This window comes from Schistocerca cancellata, chromosome 8 (genome assembly GCF_023864275.1).
Source record: "Schistocerca cancellata isolate TAMUIC-IGC-003103 chromosome 8, iqSchCanc2.1, whole genome shotgun sequence".
In the NCBI taxonomy this organism is placed as follows: Eukaryota; Metazoa; Arthropoda; class Insecta; order Orthoptera; family Acrididae; genus Schistocerca; species Schistocerca cancellata.
The window spans coordinates 181,367,619-181,391,469 of record NC_064633.1 but is presented as its reverse complement, the minus strand read 5'-3'; the positions used below and the strand labels follow the sequence as shown (position 1 = coordinate 181,391,469).

General features: G+C 42.7%; 1 protein-coding gene across 1 annotated transcript in view; it reads right to left on the bottom strand.

Moving 5' to 3' along the window:
* Positions 1 to 3,009: 3,009 nt before the first annotated feature.
* The window catches only part of LOC126095457 (lipase 3-like), a 233,423-nt gene continuing 212,581 nt past the window's right edge, over positions 3,010 to 23,851 (bottom strand). The window contains exons 7-8 of the mRNA XM_049910249.1: positions 13,076 to 13,218; positions 3,010 to 5,472 (exon numbers count right to left, since the gene is read on the bottom strand). Of these exons, the coding sequence (XP_049766206.1) occupies positions 5,245 to 5,472; positions 13,076 to 13,218 (371 nt within the window). The 3' untranslated portion in view covers positions 3,010 to 5,244. The remainder of the gene's footprint in view (positions 5,473 to 13,075; positions 13,219 to 23,851) is intronic.

Sequence of the window (23,851 nt, the reverse complement as noted above, 5' to 3'; positions counted from 1 at the left end):
GTTCGTCAATAAGCAAAATTGGCACATTTTGGGGGGCTAAGAATCCGCATTTCGCGATCGGGAAATCTCTTCACCTTCAATGGGTGACTGTGTGGTGTGCGATGTCTAGTCACGAGAAATTGGTGCGATGTTCCTTGATGCCACGGTAACTACCGAACGGTACGTGAAGATTTTCGAAGATGATTTTATTCCCATTATCCAAAGTGACCCTGATTCCAACAAGATGTGGAGCTCGACCCCATGGAGCAGGAGAGAGTCTGATGTGCGGGAGGAGCATTTTGGGAACCGCATTTTGGCTCTGGGGCACCCAGTGGCAACTGACACGGGCCTCGATTAGCCGCCATATTCTCCAGATCTGAACACATACGACTCCTTTGTGTAGGGCTGTTTTAAAGACAAGGTATACAATAATCACCCCAAAACCATTGCTGAGCTGAAAACAGCCATTCAGGAGGTCATCGACGGCGACTTCACTATTCGTCCGCGCCACATCATCGCCCATGATGGCAGGCATGTTGAATAAGGTGTATGCACGCCATAGTTTGTAACTAATTTAGGTTTTTTTTTATGTAATTCAATAATTGTCACCCTATACGAGCACCACTTCTCTTTAGGACTACTTCGAAGATCCGCAGCTCGTGGTCGTGCGGTAGCGTTCTCGCTTCCCGCGCCCGGGTTCGATTCCCGGCGGGGTCAGGGATTTTCTCTGCCTCGTGATGAATGGGTGTTGTGTTATGTCCTTAGGTTAGTTGGGTTTACGTAGTTCTAAGTTCTAGGGGACTGATGACCATAGATGTTAAGTCCCATAGTGCTCAGAGCCATTTGAACTACTTCGAAGTCAGGAACGGCATTGTGAATGCTTCGACATTTGATCACTAGGATTTAGATCGTTAAACCTCCGGGGGCCAGTTCTTTGAGTCTTACAATTATACTCCCACGCCTATTATTAGCTGAATTGGATGCAGAGCCGCCTAAGGTCAACTGTTCTCCACACAGTCAGTAACCTGGGTAGGAACCTTTGATGCGCAGTGCAACGCTGACCCATTAGGGGCCCCTACGATTCTCGGCCCCCAAGTTACAGAATAGTTTGTCACTAAACTTTCGAAATCTCTTTCTTAAGCTTTCTGCTCGGCACAGCACCAGAGGGCTTCTATCAGTTCCAGGAACAATTCTGCAGATTGGCAGTCTTGTTGTACTTCGGTAATCAAGGTTGATTCTTCTTAACTCTCTCCGGTGGGAAGATCCAAGTATAACCTCGGTACCCATACGAAAGGCAACATCTGTTGTAACATTGTTACAATCTGCAGCGTGATGCATCCCTGTCCCTCAGTAGCTGTTAGAAAAGTGTCTTCAACACATTGAATGACGCCACCAGGCATGTTTTAGGTGAACTGCCCCATTCCTCGCTACCTTTTCTCAGAGGAGTACCGTTATTTGGCGTACATTTTAACGGCTGACAACCGATCGATGTATACCATGTTGCACATGCTTCCTAATAGGTGAAGTGTGTCTAGCTGGTTCAGCTCCATTTTCAGTGGAAGGCTCCACCTCAGACGTTTTGATTAGAGAGTTCTCTATAGTCGCTGCCTCACCTGAACAGGAGCACTATATCTGTCACTGAAATGAGACGCACAGTGAAATGGACAATCGGTGACAGATCCCGTACTTACTAATGATGAGGCAGTATCAGTGGGGAGGATAGTATTTGAACGACCTTCGATACATACATCACTCTCAGTATGTCATGCAAGACATCTATTTGAAGCTGTTTCCAATAACTTGACAATGGTCAGAGTGACTTCTAAGAGCTTACAAGCAAAGACTGTCTCATCCCGTAGACGAGAACAGCATACAAAGGTAGGCTGCATTCTGACTGATACCATATTTATCTGAGCGTTAGACGACTCTAAATTAACCCCGATTATGTTTTAATTTCAGGATCTGCTACGCTACAAGAATTGCAAGTTCCCTTTAAGATCTTAACCTATAACGCCAAAGAAAGTAATGAGAGAAAAACCTTGGATCACATTTACAGATTCCTAGAAGATAACTTTATTTCTCGAGCTTTTGTCGAAGCTACTCAGACTATATATGTGAGTGTAATGTCAAAAATCTAAACTCATTGTTGGAATATTTAAATCATTTTCTTCTCCAGTTCGTGCCTTTCACATTAGAGATATCGAATTGTTTTTTAATTGTACAACACCCCAAAAACCTGGAAAGTGCTACGAAACTCAGACGTATTTATTATTTATTTGAAAATAATCGTCAAAGACGCCTAATCCAATTAATGATGAACCTCACATTTTATCACTTTTCACGCACCGGTATCGTATGTTGTTGTTGATAGGCGAACCAAACTCTGCCAATCTTAAATTTTAAGCCTCCTCCAGAATTCTAAGAGAGAAACTACAAATTTGAGAGTAGACTCATACGATTGTAACAGAGTAGCTGTATTTTTCATGTTTTCACTTTTCTCCGAAAGTATTCTTCTGGAGTTTTCTATCAATGATCGGTTATATCACTTACCTTTCCGTTTAATTTCCAGAAGTATTTATCCACATAAGCATTAATAATAATTATTTCAAAATTAAAGTAAACGTGTGTGAACTCTGCTACTGAAGGCGGTGTTACTGGCCGGTCGGCTGGTTCGTTTACAGTTTATTGGCTATCGGCTGTAGCAGAGCGTTTGGCATGTAGGTATTTTCATGGTCTTCAGTTTGTGTCGTATCAGTGATCTTCCGAATGGCGTTGTGCTTTTACCGTTATTAAGAAAGTTTTCATCCGCAGTAGAATAGTGGTTTGTGGTGAGATCGTTACTGTTGCAACTTCGTATGAGAGTGAGTGGACACGTTTTTCGAAAGTGTTATTTGCGAGACGGAATACTGTCCAGGACTGAGTTACAGGTATACTGGGTTTCGCTTGTGTAATTTCTGGATGGCAAATGTGGTTTTCAAACATTTTCAAAAACATACAAATGTATTTTTTTGTTGAAAAATATGATTTTCAGACATTTGGAAAAGTATACAAATTTATTCTACGTGAAGGATAAAAACATTTACTAATAGTACAGAATTGAGAGAAGTATTACACAACTATTACCGTAACATTTTGCACAACACTTGTGTATCACTAATTGTATCATTCTCCTGGAGAAAATGTGCGGTACGTTGAACAGCCATATTCTGACATTTCTTTAACGCTGACCACATATTATTTGTATACTGAGAACTTCCTATCCTCTTAGAGTAATACATGATGTCCTATAGTAAAGCTCCCTAATTTCCTAAAATCAATATTATGTATATACTTGTGGTTTTGGGGCATCATTGCAAAGGAGCTCAAAAAGCTTTGTTCAGATTTTCTTTCTTCGAAACGATTCCTTTTGTTTCGTTTCAGGTGTTACATAATTACCAGAAATGACTATACCTCAGGGGTGAGCCCAATGTGTTCTGTGGTATATGGAAACGAAATCATTCTTTGCTGACCAAAGAAATTTTCGACCTGATTTCAAAGGGAGCCACCAGACAATTAAGGCCTGGTATGACTAGCCACTGGGAGTGTAAATAGACAGACAGGTTCTGACAGAAGCACATCTGATGAAATGGAGGAGAAGGTCACAGATACCTTCCAAAGAAGTCCATGAAGTCACCGAGAATCTCGGGAGTAATCATTTCTCGCTTAGTAGCCCACAAAGTGCCGCTTAAACAGTTTCGTCTAAACGTTTACAAACTGCAAATTGTGTAAGAACTGAAGCGAAACGACTTCCAGCTCTGCTGCGAATTTGCCGTTGAGATACTGGAGCGGGTCAGGCGAGATCTAGGAATTTTCTCTGACGAAGCAACATTTCAAACAAGTCAGGACTTTAATCGGAACAACATTCACATCTGTGGTTTGAAAAACCACCACAGTTTTCGGGAACATATCAGAGGTAACGAAAAGGTGAATGTGTGTTGTGGCTGATACAACATAATCCTCGAGCAGACAGTTACAGGAACAGTTTATGTGGACAAGCTGAAGCAATTTTCTGTCCCTCAGCTTCTTTCCCTTCAGCCAAGTTTTATCCTCTAGGAGGACGTGCACCACTGCAGTGAAGTTCACTCGTTGGTGACTTCCTGGACCGAATGTTTCCACAGCGATAGATAGAGCTTGGTGGACCAACCAACTGGACACCGCGATGTCCAGACATAACTCATCTGGAATTCTTCCTATACGACTATGTGAAAGACAATTTGTGTGCCCCGCCCGTACGTGGCCTTGGCAATCCCCATAAAAGAAATGTGGTTGCAATGGTCTTCACCACTACTGACATGCTTGTGTGGACATGTGTTCAGAATGTCGCACAGACATTTTACGAGTTACGAAAGAAGCCCATGTAAAAATTAATTAACTTTTTGTACAAAACTTTTCAATTTATTTTACTTGTTGCCATAAACCATAAGTTTCTAGATGTCATAGTTTTTTTTTATTTTTTGGCTGTTTTTGTAACTGCAATTGGAAGTGAGGTTAGTTTTAGAGTATAACATCCCATCGTCTACGACTTGGAAATCAGGGAGATTTCATGTGGATACCCTGTACATTGTTTTAATCTGTCTGGCGACATTCCCCAGCACTTTTAAGTGCCGTCTAAAGTTCTATAGGTGAGCTGTGACTGTTCGTATTGTAACAAAGCTCCCCAGGACATTACATGTATGTTTGGACACTGAGTATTGTCATGCACCACATTAGTTGAGTGTTCGTACTGTTTTGTCCATCTCCTGCAGTGGTGAAAGTAAGAAGACCACGGAATGAGATATAAAACGTTTTCTGGAATGTGCCACATGACATTGCCGACCCGTGGCGACCACTTGTAGTCAGTGTGGACTTGGCTGCAAGACAAGAAGCACGCGTGGCACTCCCCTTATACTTGGGTCGACTGTTAGAGCGAAGCAAGATTTCAACTGTTACTCTGTGGTCTAAAGTAGGCGGTAGTATAGTGCTGTCATGCCATATTTAATAATAGCACCAAGGTACAAGCAACCATCGCTACAGAGAGCTATGTTGAGCTGGTTACGCTGTCATGCGTGGCGATCTGAAGCTCCTTCGTCAGATGAGTAGATATAGCACTTTGAGTATGTATTCGCTTGAGCACGTAAGTGTGTACGCATTTCCATCACAGTAAGGTCAGATGAGGTAGATATAACACAAAGAGTATGTATTCTCTTCAGCACGCGAGTGCCTACGTCTTCCCACCGCAATGAGTCTTCAGTCTCGCCTTTTTCCCCCTGCGTGGGAGAGTTTGCTTCGCCGCTTCCGCAGAGACCTCTCGTCAAGCGGTGGCTCCGTGTTGACAATCGAAGCCAAGATCTTGTCGTAGATCAGTCTTCTGGCGTTGCGGCCCCACATGTAGTCCATGTGTGTGAAGCCGACCTCGGGCACCCTGTACATCTCCACGATGTTTTTGGGTAGAGCGTCTTGCAGGCGTTTCACGTCCTGTAACACAAATGTCACGATCACAGTCTGCCCCTACATCGAAAGTCTAACCACTGAGGGGTGCACCCCCGATTTCTTAATAAGTGCAGTCTTGAGGCAACAGCGCAAGAAATCCGGGGGAAGTATGGAGTGCAGCTAGGAGCTATATCGCTCTGGCACAGAAATATCGTTCATACTGTAAGTAGGCTGTTTAGGCTTTTGTGTTAGTAACGCCACGTAACGCTCTGTATGAAAATCACTGGCTGTGCTGTGTGCAGTCTGTGGCTGGTTGGCATTGTTGGAATATTCGCTATTGTAGTGTTGGGCAGTTGGATGTGAACAGCGCATAGCGTTGCGCAGTTGGAGGTGAGCCGCCAGCAGTGGTGGATGTGGGGAGAAAGATGGCGGAGTTTTGAGAGCGGGTGATATGGACGTGTGTCCATCAGAGACAGTATATTTGTAGGACTGGATGTCAGGAACGGATATATATATTATGACTTATGAACACTATTAAGGTAAAAATATTGTTTGTTCTCTATCAAAATGTTTCATTTGCTAACTATGCCTATCAGTAGTTAGTGCCTTCAGTAGTTTGAATCTTTTATTTAGCTGGCAGTATTGGCGCTCGCTGTATTGCAGTAGTTCGAGTAACGAAGATTTTTGTGAGGTAAGTGATTCATGAAAGGTATAGGTTATTGTTAGTCAGGGCCATTCTTTTGTAGGGATTATTGAAATTCAGATTGCGTTGCGCTAAAAATATTGTGTGTCAGTTTAGTGTTGATCAGAATAAGTAAAGAGCGAAATGTCTGAGTACGTTCAAATAACGTAAGGGGTTAACCAGCTTAGTAATTCACAAATTTTCTAAGGGGACGTTTCAATAGCAAGCTACAAATGTAGCTGTTGTGATACTCATACATATTGCGCAATTGCATCAATGGATTGTTAACTCGATCTACATAATTGTTTTGTTTATGCATTGTTTGTGTAATTGCCAACGACCTATATAAACAATGTAGACTGACAAAGGTGCTTCCATATTTGAAGCCATTTAAAATTTAGTCGCCATTACAATTTGTCCATTTTATTTGGACTGTTGAGCCGCGTGGCCGTGGATAATTATATTTTTGCTATAAAAATACAGCGACCAGCCACTTTTTTAATGCGTTTTATTTATGCCAATATGCATTTCGGGTTTGCACCCATTTTCAGCTGGCAAATTACATGTATCTTCAGTTTCTACAGTGGTAAAATATCGACAGCGGTTTGGATGCTGCAGCTGGCCTGAGCAAAAGCAACGATTCCAATCATTTACTTCAATTTCTTGAGTTTAAAGTTACGCACTATCAGTTGTTCATTTTACTTACAATCTCCTCTCTTTGTTTTTCTTGGCCTTTCTTCTTTTTTTGTAACAGCACAAACACTTTTTGTCACGTATTTTACACAGGCGCACTGCGTTATCCGATTCGAATGACATTGAAGTTTTGCATATTTATCAGAGGTGCCGTCAACAGACCGTTGGTATTTATAGTAAAAGCGCCTGTGTAAAATACGTGACAAAAAGTGTTTGTGCTGTTACAAAAAAGAAGAAAGGCGAAGAAAAAACAAGGAGAGGAGAATGTAAGTAAAATGAACAACTAATAGTGCGTAGCTTTAAACTCACGAAATTGAAGTAAATGATTGCAATCGTTGCTTTTGCACAGGCCAGCTGCAGCATCCAAACTGCTGTCGATATTTTACCACTGTAGAAACTGAAGATACATATAATTTGCCAGCAGAAGATGGGTGCAAACCTGAAATGCATATTAGCATAAATAAAACGCATTAAAAAAAGTGGCTGGTCGCTGTATTTTTATAGTAAAAATATCATTTAGTCGCCATGTTTTGCGACATCATGTTGGGAACTAGTCGTCTGCTTGCAAGGGATCATATGTTTGTATTTTCTATACAACAACATTTGGTACTGCCAATCACAAAAACGATGTCATTGACAGCGTGATATTTTCGATGTGCGAGTTACCTGCATTATTTTTGTGCTTATTTACTGTAATATCAACAAGCGTATTTTTATTTATGTTTAATCCTTGGCTGCAGTTTTATAATTACAGGCGTATCTTTCCATATAAATCCACGCTAATTTGTTTTTAACATTTACCTTTGGTTATTATACTTCTGATTCGAATGACATTGAAGTTTTGCATATTTATCAGAGGTTCCATCAACAGACCGTTGGTATTTATAGTAAAAGCAGATGAGTAAACAAACATTTAAAAACGTTCTTCGAACGCTTAATTATCGTTGTTCTAGTGGAGAACTGCATATATGTAGGCAAGATTTTTGTTCTTGTAGCCTTACGTCGTTTTTGCTTTGAGCAACTGTAATGGAAGCCAGGACTGTCATGCTTTATGACATATTGCTTTATATTTGTTTGTGGAAAAGAGCAAATACGAGATCCCCTATACTCAACTTATTTAGGTTGAATATTAATACCATTGCGTAACTTGCTTGCATGAATTAACACCATAAAGGACATCATAAATCTGATGTTAACCTGCTACTATCATTGTATAAAAGAAACTATTACTGTTTAACAAGCGAAACCATTGTTTTTACAGTGGCACACTTTCAAGAACCATTTTATAAGGGATAAAATGAAACTGTAAATATTGTTGTATGTGGTGCAATGAACTACAAAATAAATCTCTACAGACAATCTAATTTCTCTTGTAAAACTAATAGGAATAAAGACAAATGAAATAAACTCGTTTATAATATACAGTATTTGACAAGTTTAATAATAAATAGTGCTGTGTTACCTAAGCTTACAATTATTCGACAATAAAATGTAGCTGAGACTATATTTCTACATTAAGTAGGACAATTTACAAGAAATGCCCATCATTGCACTTTCAACAATATTATATTTACATACATTTATTTTATCTGTTTCCCTCTGTCCGCCATTGATTTAGTTTTGCACAAATGAAGTAACCTACAAGTTTAACAACGGCTTTATCAGAGCAGACTATAATATTTCTCTTCCAATTCAAAGGAAACCATTAGGAAACCAACCCAGTAAATACTCTTGGTCTACATCCCAACATTCTGAATACAATGAGACATAAGCTTAAGAGAAAATTGCTCTGCCCTGCTTTGATAATTCATTAGTGCCCTTTCTGCCACTTTGAACATACCCTGGGCACGATTTATGATTCAGAAAAAAACTATTTCTTCATTATATTTCGATCACAAATCAAAACTTCTGTTGCAACAAAGAGGTATACAATGTTTATAAAGGTTATTCTGTTGTATCCACCTAGCTAATATGCTGAATGTGTTAACGTTAACAAAATATGGCAACTAGTGTTGCTTGTTGCTGCTAGCCAGAGCGCTGTTATGACATAATCATGCATGAAGAATAAAGATGAAGAAAGTAAATAATCTTTGTTTTATTTTAAAATCTTTAAGAGTTCAGATACGGAAATAGTCAGCAGTCACAAAATACAAAGTTAGATGGAAAATATTAAGAGATCAACAAAGAAACTATTGTAGTCGAAAATGGCTTTTTGACAGACTTCCCACAATCAAAATTTAAGTAGTGGATTCTATTAACAAAAGAAAACATTGCACAAAGTGAGCAGCCCTTATTGATGATTAAATCGAAAGAAAATTGTGAATATCGGTATGTCAATCACATGACAGAACGGGATTTATAAGCGAAGCGATCTGTGCTGACAGACCGATTATGTCATATCAGATACGAGCCTCGGAAGCAATCAATTGATAGCAAGAAAAGAAACCAATTCACAGTTCGAAAAAATAATGGTACTTTCACAGGAATAGGGGTTTCTGTGGTAGGTATTCTTATTATTAATATCCTCAAACGTACAAGAACTTGATATCAGATCACAGGGAGAAAATAGGGTTATTCATAGGGGACGTGAATGTATATACGGAATGCGCAATATATATATATATATATATATATATATATATATATTGAAAATTGTCAAGACACTTTCGTTGAATTCGCCAAGCAACAATCTGACTGTGACCTTCGCACCTAACCTGAAACTCGGACTGCACATCTCCAATCTCTACCTACATAGTGCAAGTAAATAGCAATATCCATTCCACCGAACAAGAGCTAAAAGACAAATTGCAAACAAAATACAAACTAGAACTGAAAGTTACAAACGAACACATTGTAGGCGCTCTATAGATAACATATGAAGTCACAGTTCAAATATACCAATGGCTTGTGTTGTTCACTAGACTGAAATATTCTAAGTCGTGAAGCAAAGAGCATGAAGAATTGTACCATGATGTTAGGGTGTAATGAAACAGTTAAAGTTAAAAGTTAGGTCTGTAAATTATAGACCCACAAAGGAAACGTCATCCGTCACATAGATATAACTAGCTCAGAGCCTGCTGTTTCGCTCGCGAAGGCTCAATGGTCCGTGCAGTTTTTCTTTTTTTGCTTTCCTTTAATCGAATTTTATGTCATTCACAACTGCAACACCTTCTAAACCTTTCACGCTAATTAAGGCCACAAAAGCATGGTCTTTTCGAATGTACTTCTGGTCAAAAAGTCTTTGTTAACATCTATTGGCCTGACATGTCAGGACACACTCTATTCCACTCCGTAATTTAAAACGGAAACCACGTGTGTACGTGTACCTCACCCCTCATGGTAATGTACATGTGCGTCAGTGAAAAAGACCAATAAAAAGGTGTTAGCATGTGGACGTAATGTGCTGTTCCAGTCTCTTCTGTACCTAAGGTCCATCACCGTTCCCTTTGGATCCCTACGTAATTCGGTGCTCTCCGATACACACGATCGAACAGCGGAGGAGTGGTACTCAAGCGTCAATTTTAGGTTACAATATCTCTGGATATAATTAACATTTTACAATGCAACAAACGACACTGATTACGTATTTGTTTATATGTTCAGATGTGCTAATAAACCTAACGGGGTTCCATTTAAAAAAACGTAGGTTTGTGTTAAAAAACATACTTCCGTGCATTTTTGTATGGTTTGTATTAACCAATTACACTAGCCCCTCTCCTCACGTTTGGTCCGTGGAATCGATTCGTCAGTATTTGATGTGGTTTACGAAATATATCCAGCGGTAATGTTAGGTGACTCACCCTGTATATATATATATATATATATATATATATATATATATATATATATATATATATATATATAGGGTGGTCCATTGATAGTGAGCGGACCAAATATCTCACGAAATAAGCATCAAACGAAAAAACTACACAGAACGAAACTCGTCTAGCTTCAAGAGGGAAACCAGATGGCGCTATGGTTTACCCGCTAGATGGCGCTGCCATAGGTCAAACGGATATCAACTGCGCTTTTTTAAAATAGGAATGTTTTAGTTGGGCCATTTTTTTCGCTTTGTGATAGATGGCGCTGTAGTAGTCACAAACGTATAAGTACGTGGTGTCACGTAACATTCCGCCAGTGCGGACGGTATTTGCTTCTTGATAAATTACCCGTGTTATTCAAATGGTTCAAATGGCTCTGAGCACTATGGGACTTAACAGCTATGGTCATCAGTCCCCTAGAACTTAGAACTACTTAAACCTAACTAACCTAAGGACAGCACACAACACCCAGCCATCACGAGGCAGAGAAAATCCCTGACCCCGCCGGGAATCGAACCCGGGAACCCGGGCGTGGGAAGCGAGAACGCTACCGCACGACCACGAGATGCGGGCTACCCGTGTTAAAATGGACAGTTTACCAATTGCGGAAAAGGTCGATATCGTGTTGACGTACGGCTATTGTGATCAAAATGCCCAATGGGCGTGTGCTATGTATGCTGCTCGGTATCTTCGACGACATCATCCAAGAGTCCGGACCGTTCGCCGGATAGTTACGTTATTTAAGGAAACAGGAAGTGTTCAGCCACATGTGAAACGTCAACCACGACCCGCAACAAATGATGATGCCCAAGTAGGTGTTTTAGCTGCTGTCGCGGTTAATCCGCACATCAGTAGCAGACAAATTGCTCGAGAATCGGGAATCTCAAAAACGTCGGTGTTGAGAAAGCTACATCAACATCGATTGCACCTGTACCATATTTCTATGTACCAGGAATTACATGGCGACGACTTTGAACATCGTGTACAGTTCTGCCACTGGGCACAAGAGAAATTACGGGACGATGACAGATTTTTTGCACGCGTTCTGTTTAGCGACGAAGCTTCATTCACCAATAGTGGAAACGTAAACCGCCATAATACGCACTAATGGGCAACGGAAAATCCACGATGGCTGCGACAAGTGGAACATCAGCGACCTTGGCAGGTTAATGTATGGTGCGGCATTATGGGAGGAAAGATAATTGGCCCCAATTTTATCGATGGCAATCTAAATGGTGCAATGTATGCTGATTTCCTACGTAATGTTCTACCGATGTTACTACAAGATGTTTCACTGCATGACAAAATGGCGATTTACTTCCAACATGATTGATGTCCGGCACACAGCTCGCGTGCGGTTGAAGCGGTATTGAATATAATATTTCATGACAGGTGGATTGGTCGTCGAAGCACCGTACCATGGCCCGCACGTTCACCGAATCTGACGTCCCCTGATTTCTTTCTGTGGGGAAAGTTGAAGGATATTTGCTATCGTGATCCACAGACAACGCCTGACAACATGCGTCAGCGCATTGTCAATGCATGTGCGAACATTACGGAAGGCGAACTATTCGCTGTTGAGAGGAATGTCGTTACACGTATTGCCAAATGCACTGATGTTGACGGACATCATTTTGAGCATTTATTGCATTAATGTAGTATTTACAGGCAACCACGCTGTAACAGCATGTGTTCTCAGAAATGATATGTACACAAAAGTACATGTATCACATTGGAACAATGTGATCAATGGACCACCCTGTATAGTAAAGTCAAGCGCCGCCACACCAGTCGGGAACGACAGAGCAGAGAGGGCTGTGACAAGACGTCAGCCAATTGCACGCTGACCGATCTCTCTCCAGGATGACAACGCGACATTAGTGGCCCCTAGGTGAAGAGGACATAAGCGCCGCGCCCTACGGGTCGCGGCCCAGCTGAAGAGCAGCTTCAAGTTTAGGCACTTGTATCACAGCGACTACTCTGTTCACTTCTATGTAACACGGGCTTGGGAATTGTTATAGCCGGCAAATTTGGTCTCGCGGTTCTAGGCGCTCAGTCCGGAACCGCGCGACTGCTACGGTCGCAGCTTCCAATCCTGCCTCGGGCATGGATGTGTGTGATGTCCTTAGGTTAGTTAGGTGTAAGTAGTTCTAAGTTCTAAGGGACTGATGACCTAAGATGTTAAGTCCCATAGTGCTCAGAGCCATTTGAACCATTTTTGAATTGTTATAGTGAAGAGCTTTCTTATTTTGTGTGTTGCCCTTCGTTTGCGACACATCTGTGTAACACGAAGCATTGTATTTTTGTCATTTTGTAATAAAACTCATTAATACGATTTGTTTGAATGTTGTCTAGCGATCCGAGAAAGCAGGTTTCCTAGAAACTCTATATTTGACGACTAGGCTGGATTTAACAATATATATATAAATAGCAGAGTGTATAGTGTACTCACTTGCATGGAGACATACCAGTCGTCATCGCCATACATGACCATGTGTGGGATGGCGACTTTCTCCAGCGGGTAGTCCGGTGGTGTAGCGCGACCGTAGCGCCGCATGTTTCCCGCGCGGCCATAGTCGAATTGACGGAAGTGACCTGTGGCAGAATGCGGACATCTACAGTTGTACTAGGTTTAGGCACAATGACGTCTAATATGTTGTAAGGGTACTTCAGACTCTTCATTATATGTAATGTCCTGGAGTGTGTGTGTTGGGGCTTATGGGCGCTCAATGTCGAGGTCATCAGCGCCCTGACACACATTAAAAGGAACGAATGTGGACAGACTTAACAAAACTGAAGCGCACACGCAAAGAAAGCAGGAAAAGAAGGAAACTGCTACATAAGAAAGTAAAACGTAAGGAAAGGGAAAACGTAGCAGCAAGAAAGCGACAGGAAATTGTCATTGGCTGGCCACTTACATAAAATATGGGCGAGCTTGTCACACAGTGAGCAAATTAAGACCCTCTCCCTAAAATCTTTGTAAAAACATTTGACATGGCACAGAACTTTAAAACTTTAACCACATTCGTCCGAGTGTTTCCCAAAAGAGATGGCAGGTCCGCTGGCAAGTCAGCCGCGGCCCGCTGGTCAGAAAGTAAAACGCACTCCAATAGAACGTGGCGCACAGTGACCTGGACGCCACAAGCACCACACGTTGGAGGGTCCTCTCGCCGGAGCAGGAAGCCATGCGTCATAGGACTGTAGCCTATCCGAAGCCGAGTGAGGAGAACTTCGTCCCGTCGACGGGAAGTACACCACACACGCGTTGTGGGCTTGACTAAACGGAGCTTATTGTCAGTCACTTCCAGCCACTCATCCTCTCATCGACCCATGACTCGTGAGCTCAACAGCGAGGTGAGTGCGTGCAGGGAGATAGCACACTGAGATACTTGTGGATAGAGACACGCCTCCTTGGCTGCGAGATCTGCCCTTTCATTCGCAGCAATGCCGACGTGCCCTGGAACCCAACAGAAAGCCACCACGTTCCCCAGTCACTGTAGTTGGAGGAGGGCATCCTGGATGGTCTGGACTATTTTATCTGCTGGATACAAATGTTGCAATAAGTGAAGGGCACTTAGTGAAGCGGAACAGACAAGAAAGTCAGGACAGGAAGAATGTCTCATCTGCTCCAATGTCCGCAAGATCGCAGACAATTCTGCAACAAAGACAGTAAATGTCTGAGGCAGTCGAACCTTGAGGTCACGATCCAGTAAAACAACAGAGCAACCAACAGAATCCCCTTGTTTCGACCCATCCGTAAAAACAGCTACATAGTCGTGGTGCTCAGATAAAATGGCAGAAAATTCTGCATTAAAAATGGTGGCAGGAGTGCAATCTCTCTTGTACTGCACCAAATCTAAAATCACTCTGGGCCTCTCCAGTAACCAGAGTGGAAGGCGGTTAAAACCCAGGATTTGGGGTTGTACAGACTCCACACCGAGGGACTCTAGCACACGTTGCACACGGATCCCAAACGGCAACGTAGCCCGGGGACGGTGGGAAAAAAGGCGGTCCAGAGGTGGATGAACAACAATATGGTGAGCAGGCGAGGGTAATGTCCTGGATATCAAAACATATACAGGCTGCTCCTTCTTGGTATGACGGAGAATGGAAAATGTATCAGTGTGGTACAATAATTCAGGTCTGGAAACAACTGAGGTGAAAGTTACGAAGCTGAAAGCGTAGAATATCAGAGTCTACGAAATGTTGGAACGTTCTGCAAAATTGAAACAGTCATTAGCTTTCGTGGCAATGCTCTACTGAGTGAGATATCCGTTAAGCATACGCTCAATAGTTTCTTTATTTGTACACTTTTTCTTGCATAAATCCGTGTTTAGCCGGCCGTGGTGGCCGTGCAGTTCTAGGCGCTACAGTCTGGAATCGCAGGACCGCTACAATCGCAGGTTCGTATCCTGCCTCGGGCATGGATGTGTGTGATGTCCTTAGATTAGTTAGGTTTAAGTAGTTCTAAGTTCTAGGGGACTGATGACCTTAGCAGTTAAGTCCCATAGTGCTCAGAGCCATTTGAACCATTTTTTAAATCCGTGTTTCGTTATCTTGAACCATTTAGAAATACGAGGAGTGGTAGTGTGGTACACCTACATAATGGCCTTATCACACAAAAATATTATGCTACATTTCCAGGTTAGGGCCTGTTTTCTAGAACTATTCAAATACATTAATACTGGACAAACACAGAGGCAGAGAAGTAGGAGCATGCCACATAAAACTCTTTCTTACAGCAAACAAGCAACCTGCTCTGGCATCGCTCTGGTATCATTAAGTACATGCAGCCAAAGGACTTGTTTGGTGTAGCGGTGATAAATTATACACACACAAACTTTTCACGTGAACCAGTCTACCTATCAGTGAAAAACGTATCAAAATCCCTGCATTAGTTCCTGAGATCAGTCTTCACAGACAAGCAGAGAAAAGCAGCATTCTCAGTTGCATGGGCTTCTCCGTTCCTTCAGTCAGTGAGTCGTTATAACTAATGTACAGGCAAGTCGAGATAAATTTCATAAAGTAAGGTATGATTAAGATTATGAACTATTCCTGACCGCCACTGCGTATCTTTGCCAAATGATAGTTCACTTATCTGCTTTTTATAGTTAATATTCTACGTCTGTAATTATCAGGGTTTCATGGTTGATTTAGATGTTTGTTCATTCTCATGACATTTGTAATAAACTAAAGAGATCATTTAAACTATATGTTTGGTTCCAGTAGATGTACATCCCTGATCACATTTAATATTTTTCAATGGCAAAATGCATATTCCCCACCTGAAGGTTTACTGCTAGGGCCATAGCGTTAATCACTCCGTTGCGTACATTCATTCCAGAATTGGGTCTTATGGGGGTGTTTGGATCACCATAAGTTCTGATTCAGTTAACTTCACTCATAAACACGTGGGGTTTTACATTCAGATTAGCCTTCAAACACAGACACAAAAATGTGCCCAGGATTTCAATTTAGTAATGTGCATAGGTGCTCAAAATGCTTTCCGCTATCATTTAAACAGTTTTCAAACCGTCATTGCATTGAATCCTGGGTACGCTGATGAGTCCCTGGAGTGTTACCCACAGTTTTATTACCTTCCACACTATGGCCATGAAGTCTTGCTACATCTTGTACCGGAATTTGATACACAGGTGCTTCCAAATGTCCCATATGTGGATACGTTGATGACCAAAAATGGTTCAAATGGCTCTGAGCACTATGCGACTTAACTTCTGAGGTCATCAGTCCCCTAGAACTTAGAACTAGTTAACCTAAGGACATCACACACATCCATGCCCGAGGCAGGATTCGAACCGGCGACCGTAGCGGTCGCTCGGTACCAGACTGTAGCGCCTAGAACCGCACGGCCACTCCTGCCGGCTCGTTGATGACCACTACTCAGCTGATCTGCTCTCATCTGAGAAGAGCGGAGACCCCACTCGTCGTTGATCCAGTCCCAGATATCTTGGCACCATCGCAAACGGTGCTGCTGACGTGCGAGTGCCAACGGAACACATGGTACTGGCTGCGGGGCAACGAAACCACCTCCACGCAGTTCCAGTACCACTGCGTACAGTGAAATTGCGTGTCTCGCAGTCTTGTCAAATTTGGTTGCAATTGCACCCACTTTGACGTGGGTCCCTTCTTGCCTGTTGCACAATGTTGCAGTAAGTAAATAAAATCTTATGGCATGAACGCCTGGGAAGCGCCGAATGGAAAGTTCATCCAGGTAATTGGAAAGATTTTTCCTGTCCTCTGCAGCTGCAGGCACCTTTCCTTTGCGAAGGACGAGAACTGTGTGTGTAAGTGTATCTGTAAAATGTAGATGACTGTAATGTTGTGTTTAGCGTAATGTCGCGTTCGTGGTGGAGATAATGAGAGAAGTGGTAGGATGAAACCCGGCTCTGGCGGGTAGTCTGCTCTTCTGGAAGAGCACAAAGGGGTCGCCGAGGGTAGGATCACCATCCGGCGGATCACCATCAATTGTGTCACATACCCTGTCCATGGGAGAATGTGGATAGCTTTGTAATTTAGTCCAGGTCACTGGCGCTAAACCGGTGATCAAGGATTTTACGCCACCACCCTCCCTGTCCCCTCTATCGTAAGGGGGAAGCGAAAATCGTCAGCAGCGCGTGGCGTGGGGCCACCCATCCAAGTACTGACTATGCCCGACGATGTTAATTCTGTGATCTGACAGGAACCGGTGCATCCACCTCGGCACAACCGTTGACACGATGTAGCGCTCATATATTACGTCGACCAGTTTGCTTTGGATAGCAGCTCCTCTGTTTGGGAACGCCGCCCCCTAACCCCCTCCCTTTCCCACGCACATGAAAGAATACTGTGGGCAATACTAAACTGCTGGGCTACACCCGTCAGGCATAGTCCATCTAGAATGAAATTTTCACTCTACAGTTACACAGTCCTTCTAATTTCCTCGTGTGAAGTTATCCAAATATAGTTTGTTATGAGAAACACCATTCTCCTCCCTCCCCCCCCCCCCCTCGCTCCACACAAGCACGCGAATACGCACCCACCCACCCACCCACCCACCCACCCACCCACCCACACACACACACACACACACACACACACACACCACACACACATACACTGTTTTTTCGCGTTCGTTGAAGTGCCTCGTATTGAGGAACGAGTCCCATTAGGCACTATAGTTACGCTGATCTCACGACATGTGAAACGTCCTCTTAGAAAAATTATAAATGACTGTGCTTAAAGTGACACACAATTTTTTTAAGCGCAACGCAATCTCACTTTCAATAATCTCTACAAAAGAATGGCCCTGACTAACAATAACCTATACCTTTCGTGAATCACTTACCTCACAAAAATCTTCGTTACTCGAACTACTGCAATACAGCGAGCGCCAATAGTGCCAGCTAAATAAAGGATTCTAACTACTGAAGGCACTAACTACTGATAGGCATAGTTAGCAAATGAAAGATTTTGATAGAGAACAAACAATGTATTTACCTTAATAGTCTTCAAAAGTCATCATATACATATCAGTTCATGACATCCAGTCTTACAAATTTACTGTTTCTGATGGACACACGTCCATATCATCAGCTCTCAAAACTCAGCCATCTCACTCCCCACATCCACCACTGCTGGCGGCTCACCTCCAACTGCGCAACGCTACGCGCTGTTCACATCCAGCTGCCGCTGCCCAACACTACAATAGCGAATATTGCAACAATGCCAACCAGCCACAGACTGCACACAGCACAGTCAGTGATTTTCATACAGAACGCTACGTGGCGTTACCAACATAAATTCCTAAACAGCCTACTTACACATGTGGCGTCCAAATTTTTATACACTAGTGGGACACCTCTGGCAACATGCTACCGCAATGTCATTCATTTCCACTAAGTAGCTGCTACTTTATCTATCTCAGCCTTAAGTTTTGAAGAGCAGTGCATGTCCATTGCGCCGGCCGGGGTGGTCGAGTGGTTCTAGGGGCTACAGTCTGGAACAGCGCGACCGCTACGGTCGCAGGTTCGAATCCTGCCTCGCGCATGGATGTAAGTGATGTCCTTAGGTTAGTTAGGTTTAAGTTGTTCTAAGTTCTAGGTGTCTGATGACCTCAGAAGTTAAGTCCCATAGTTCTCAGAGCCATTTGAATCATTTGTCCATTGCCTATGAGAAAAACAGGGTGTCCCGGGAGGAATAGTCAATATTCAGGGATATGACAGGAACGATTATTCTAAGCAAAAAAGTCTAGTAAAAATGTGGTCTAAGATGCATACCTTAACCCTGTGATGCATTTGCACACTGCAGGAGCAGTCCTGGGGCTACAACAGTCCACTTCAGTGACTACTTCCACATGGTGATGTGCCCTGCGTGCATTAAAAATGCAAACGAAGCTACATTAACGGATCTCCATTGCAGGGGACAACTGCAACACAGGGTTAAGAGCTATGACCACTTCTTCATCTTAGATACTGTGAAAAAATCTCTTCTACTGCAGGATCTTTGCTTCCCATTTTTTTGAGTAGGTTGTAGGGACCAAAACAAGAAAAAATTGTCTACTAGACTTTTTTGTTTGGACTCACGGTTCCTGTCACATCCTTGAATACTGACCATTCCTTCCTGGACATCCTGTATACAGACTACGTCACTAAGTATTGCCACCTACAATAACTCCGAAAGTATGATAGTAGCTGAAAAGTTTGTAGGACAAAAGTTGCATGGGACAACGGGGCCCATAATATGACGCTGGTTTTTTGTTGCTAGGTGGGGTTGCGACAGAGATATGAAGGTCAACTTTGTTTTTTTAAATGTTTGGTAATTATTTTCTGATAGCAGCTATCGGGACGAATCGAATGATGTGTAACAGTAAGGTCAACGAAGGTAAAAAATGTGGCACGAACGTCCATTTACAGAAGGTGTTCGAAGTGATGACTACTGGTATAAGTACAGTGCTGCAATCTTCTTATCATGGCTTGAGTGGTATTCCTTATCACTTTGGCACTTATCGAAGCACATGCTCTGACAATTCTCTCTCGTATATCGCGCATATAGTAAATATTCATCGAATACGGCGTATCCGTCTAACGTGCCACTGACAAGTAAGCCGGCCGGTGTGGCCGTGCGGTTAAAGGCGCTTCAGTCTGGAACCGCGTGACCGCTACGGTCGCAGGTTCGAATCCTGCCTCGGGCATGGATGTGTGTGATGTCCTTAGGGTAGTTAGGTTTAAGTAGTTCTAAGTTCTAGGGGACTGATGACCACAGATGTTAAGTCGCATAGTGCTCAGAGCCACTGACATGTAAACACCATTCGACGGTTTCTCAATACAACACTAGTAGGAACGGTAAGACTAGTATCGCCGAATCTAGCGAATGTGAATGATATATTCCTTCGAAGAACAAGTCGATATGCTTCTCATTTACGGAGAATGCCAACGAAATTCAGTGAGAGCTAGAGATTTATACGCTGAAAGATATCCTCAACGTACTCACCCTACATGTCGTACATTTAAATACGTGTATGATAAATTGAGAGCAACTGGATCTTTAACGCATCGGAAACATATCCGGCAAAGGGAAGTTACTAACGAGGAAGCGGAAACTGGTACTCTTGCACTGTGGTTCGAGATGCTTGTGTTAGTTCTCGTCAAATCGCAACGGAATCTGACATGAGCCAGAGTAGTGTTGTTCATGTTCTGCATTGCCAGAAATATCATCCCTACCATATCAGTCTCCACAAAGAATTGACTGGTACGGATTGTGTGCGTCGCATTGAATTCTTCCGATGGGCTCAACTTCAGATTCAGTGGGATAACACATTTATTAATTTGCTTTTATTTACTGACGAGGCTACATTCACGAACCATGGAAATGTTAATTTGCATAACATGCATTATTGGGCAACTGAAAATGCATGTTGGCTACGGCAAGTTGCACACCAAAAACAGTGGTCGGTGGATGTATGGTGTGGGATGCTGGAGGACAGAATTATAGGCCCCTATTTCATCGAAGGAAATCGCAATGGTAGGAAGTACACGACATTCCTGCAAGAAGCATTAGGTCTGTTACTGGAAGAAATGCCTTTAGGAAGAAGGAACAGAATGTGGCATCAACAGTAGGTGAGTCCGGCACATTTTTCGCTGATGGCTAGAAACGAGTTGCAGAGACAATTCCCAAATCGTTGCATTGGACACGGAGGAGATGTGGTGGCCGGCTTGTTCGCCAGACACGACGCCTCTAGATTTTTTCTTGTGGGGATTCGTATAAGACATTGTTTATAAAATGGTTAAAATGGCTCTGAGCACTATGGGACTTAACTTCTAAGGTCATCAGTCCCCTAGAACTTAGAACTACTTAAACCTAACTAACCTAAGGACATCACACACATCCATGCCCGAGGCAGGATTCGAACCTGCGACCGTAGCGGTCACGCGGCTCCAGACTGTAGTGCCTAGAACCGCACGGCCACCCCGGCCGGCATTGTTTATAAAGACGTTCCAACTACACCTGAAGAAATGCGAGAGAGAATTGTCAGAGCATGTGCTTCGATAAGTGCCAAAGTGATAAGGAATACCACTCAATCCATGACAAGAAGATTGCAGCACTGCATTGATACCAATGGTTATCACTTCGAACATCTTCTGTAAATGGACGTTCATGCCACATTTGTGACCTTTGTTGACCTTCAAAGACCTTACTGTTACACATCATTCGATTCGTCTCGATAGCCGCTGTCAGAAAATAAGTACCAAACTGTAGCATTCCATTAAAAAAAAACAAAGTTGACATATATATTTCTGAAGCGACCTCACCTAGGAACAAAAAACCAACGTCATATTATAGCCCACGTTGTCCCATGAAACTTTTGGCCCACAAACTTTTCATCTCCTTTCATAGTTTCGGAGTTGGACTCACCTTTTATAAATAGTAGAGGCCAGTAAACACTACTGTAAATAACCATGCACTAGTTATTTTTATTATTTTATTTTTGGTTTGTAACGCATGCTTTTTGTGGCTGAGGGCACTTCTGGTTCCAGTATCTTTTCTCCTTTTCTCGTTTCATACGTGAGCGGTGCGCAGGAAGTACGGAAGTCACGGTATGAGCTCTATTACGTCTGATTGTTTATTACCGCCATTTCATGAGATGTGTGCTGGAGGAAGTAATATACTGCCTGATTCCGCTTATCAAGCGAGCTGTAGAAATTTTGGCAGTAAACGCATCCGAGCTGCAGCTCATGCAGCGCCTGCCAGTGGAGTTTGTGAGCATCTCATATCTCATTTTAAGTACTCTGAATTGATTTTCAACACTTAAGTGCTGGTGTCAATATCTCGCATTTGTGAGTCTATACGGTAGTCAGACATTGGTAACATAGTATCCTTGTGCGCTCGCAGCACACTTATCGGCCGGCCGGAGTGGACGAGCCGTTCTAGGCGCTACAATCTAAAACCGTGCGACCGCTGCGGTCGCAAGTTCGAATCCTGCCTCGGGCAGTGTGATGTCCTTAGGTTAGTTAGGTTTAAGTAGTTCTAAGTTCTAGGGGACTGATGACCTGCGAAGTTAAGTCCCATATGCTCAGAACCATTTGAACCATTTGAACTTAGCGAAGAAACAATGTGTGGAAAAACACTGGTTACAGTAAAGGGCTGGATGATAGGACATGTGTTTGGACAGCAAGGAATAACTTCCGTAATAGGCGAGGGGGCTTCAGAGGGTAAAAACTATAAGGGAATACAGACAATATCCAAGAAATAATTGGGGACGTTTGGTGTAAATGATTTTCTGGGAGGAAGAGGTTAGCAAAGTGGTGAAGTCGTCGCGGGACGTATCACACGTCAGAAGACTCACGGAACGAAGAAATTTGGCGTCTCACTTTCCTGCAACTACTTTTTCGTTCCATTTTAAGTCATTCTGCATGCATACTACTAGTTATCTAAAAGCTGTTACTGTTCGTGGTGACATATCGGCAATGAGGTACTCATGCTGTCATTTGTCTTTCTGCCTATCTTTTCGTAATATGTTAAATTTTTATTTCCGTTGTGATGCACTGTCATTCTTTGCATCAATCGTCGACCGTCTGCAGGGCTTCCTGCATTTTACTTCAGTTTCAGACTCTCCGGTGTACAATAGCGGCAAGGAGATTCTAACATTATCCACCAGATAGTTTTTTGGATTTCCAGAGCCGTAACGGTCCGTTATCAGTCGCTCGGTGTGCACCCGAAGCTAATTTAACGCTTCACCACATTTCCTTTGACGATAAGAACAGTTGTATGTGCTAGAAAGTTATAAATGGAATCTCCTATCTTGTTCGATCATGATACGCAAATATTATTTTACAATTCATTTACGTCAGCAGTGTAAAGCTATAGTACTCGTATCTTTCTAATGGCTCTTGTTTGAAACGGGTATCACTAACACTTTTTCTAGTTGGCTGAAAAGATTCTTTGCTCTAGCGACATACGAGAAATTTCCTTTAGAAATGGAGGAAGCTCTTTCAGATAATCAATGTAGAATCGTACACGTGTCCCGTCATGTCTATCCAGCTTTCTTCTGCAAAAAGACCTCACGTGATATTCTATTCGACTATCGCTTATCTTGATATATGTCATTAGGGCGTGTTTGCAACGATTAGGAGGTTTGTTTGCGGTACCATCTTTGAAACTTTGACAGAACATCGGGTTATCAGAAACTTTGCGCTATCAGGTCGTGGCCAAATTCTGGTGATGAGAATTTCTACAACAGCCACGGTTTAAACTAGGACTCCCGGTCAGTGCGACACAACACTAGACAGATTTAACGACTTCTAAGGACGCAGCCCATTTACAGCAGTGTTGCTAAGGAATAAGATTGCAGAAGCACAGGGTGTTTCAGAATGAATATGCGGGTTTCAAGGCTTTGTTGCATTTATTACATTTACCTTACAGTTATAAATGAACATCAAATGAGAGAGCAACTAAAGTGTTCAATATGAGCACCATTCGCCACACATCGAGTCGATAGGACAGTTCTTCCCAAACCTTGATCAGTGTGCCTGGGTTAATTATTGCAACAATGCTGTTTCTAAAGTCGGGCAGATCAGCTGGTAGAGGAGGCACATACACTGACCTTGTATGAATAAGAACCTCCAAAGGCAAAAAACCACATGGCATCAGATCGCGAGTGAAGGTGGTCACGCGAAACAAACTATATCGCCCGGCCCCTTGCAGCCAATCCAGCAGTCGGATGCAACGTCGT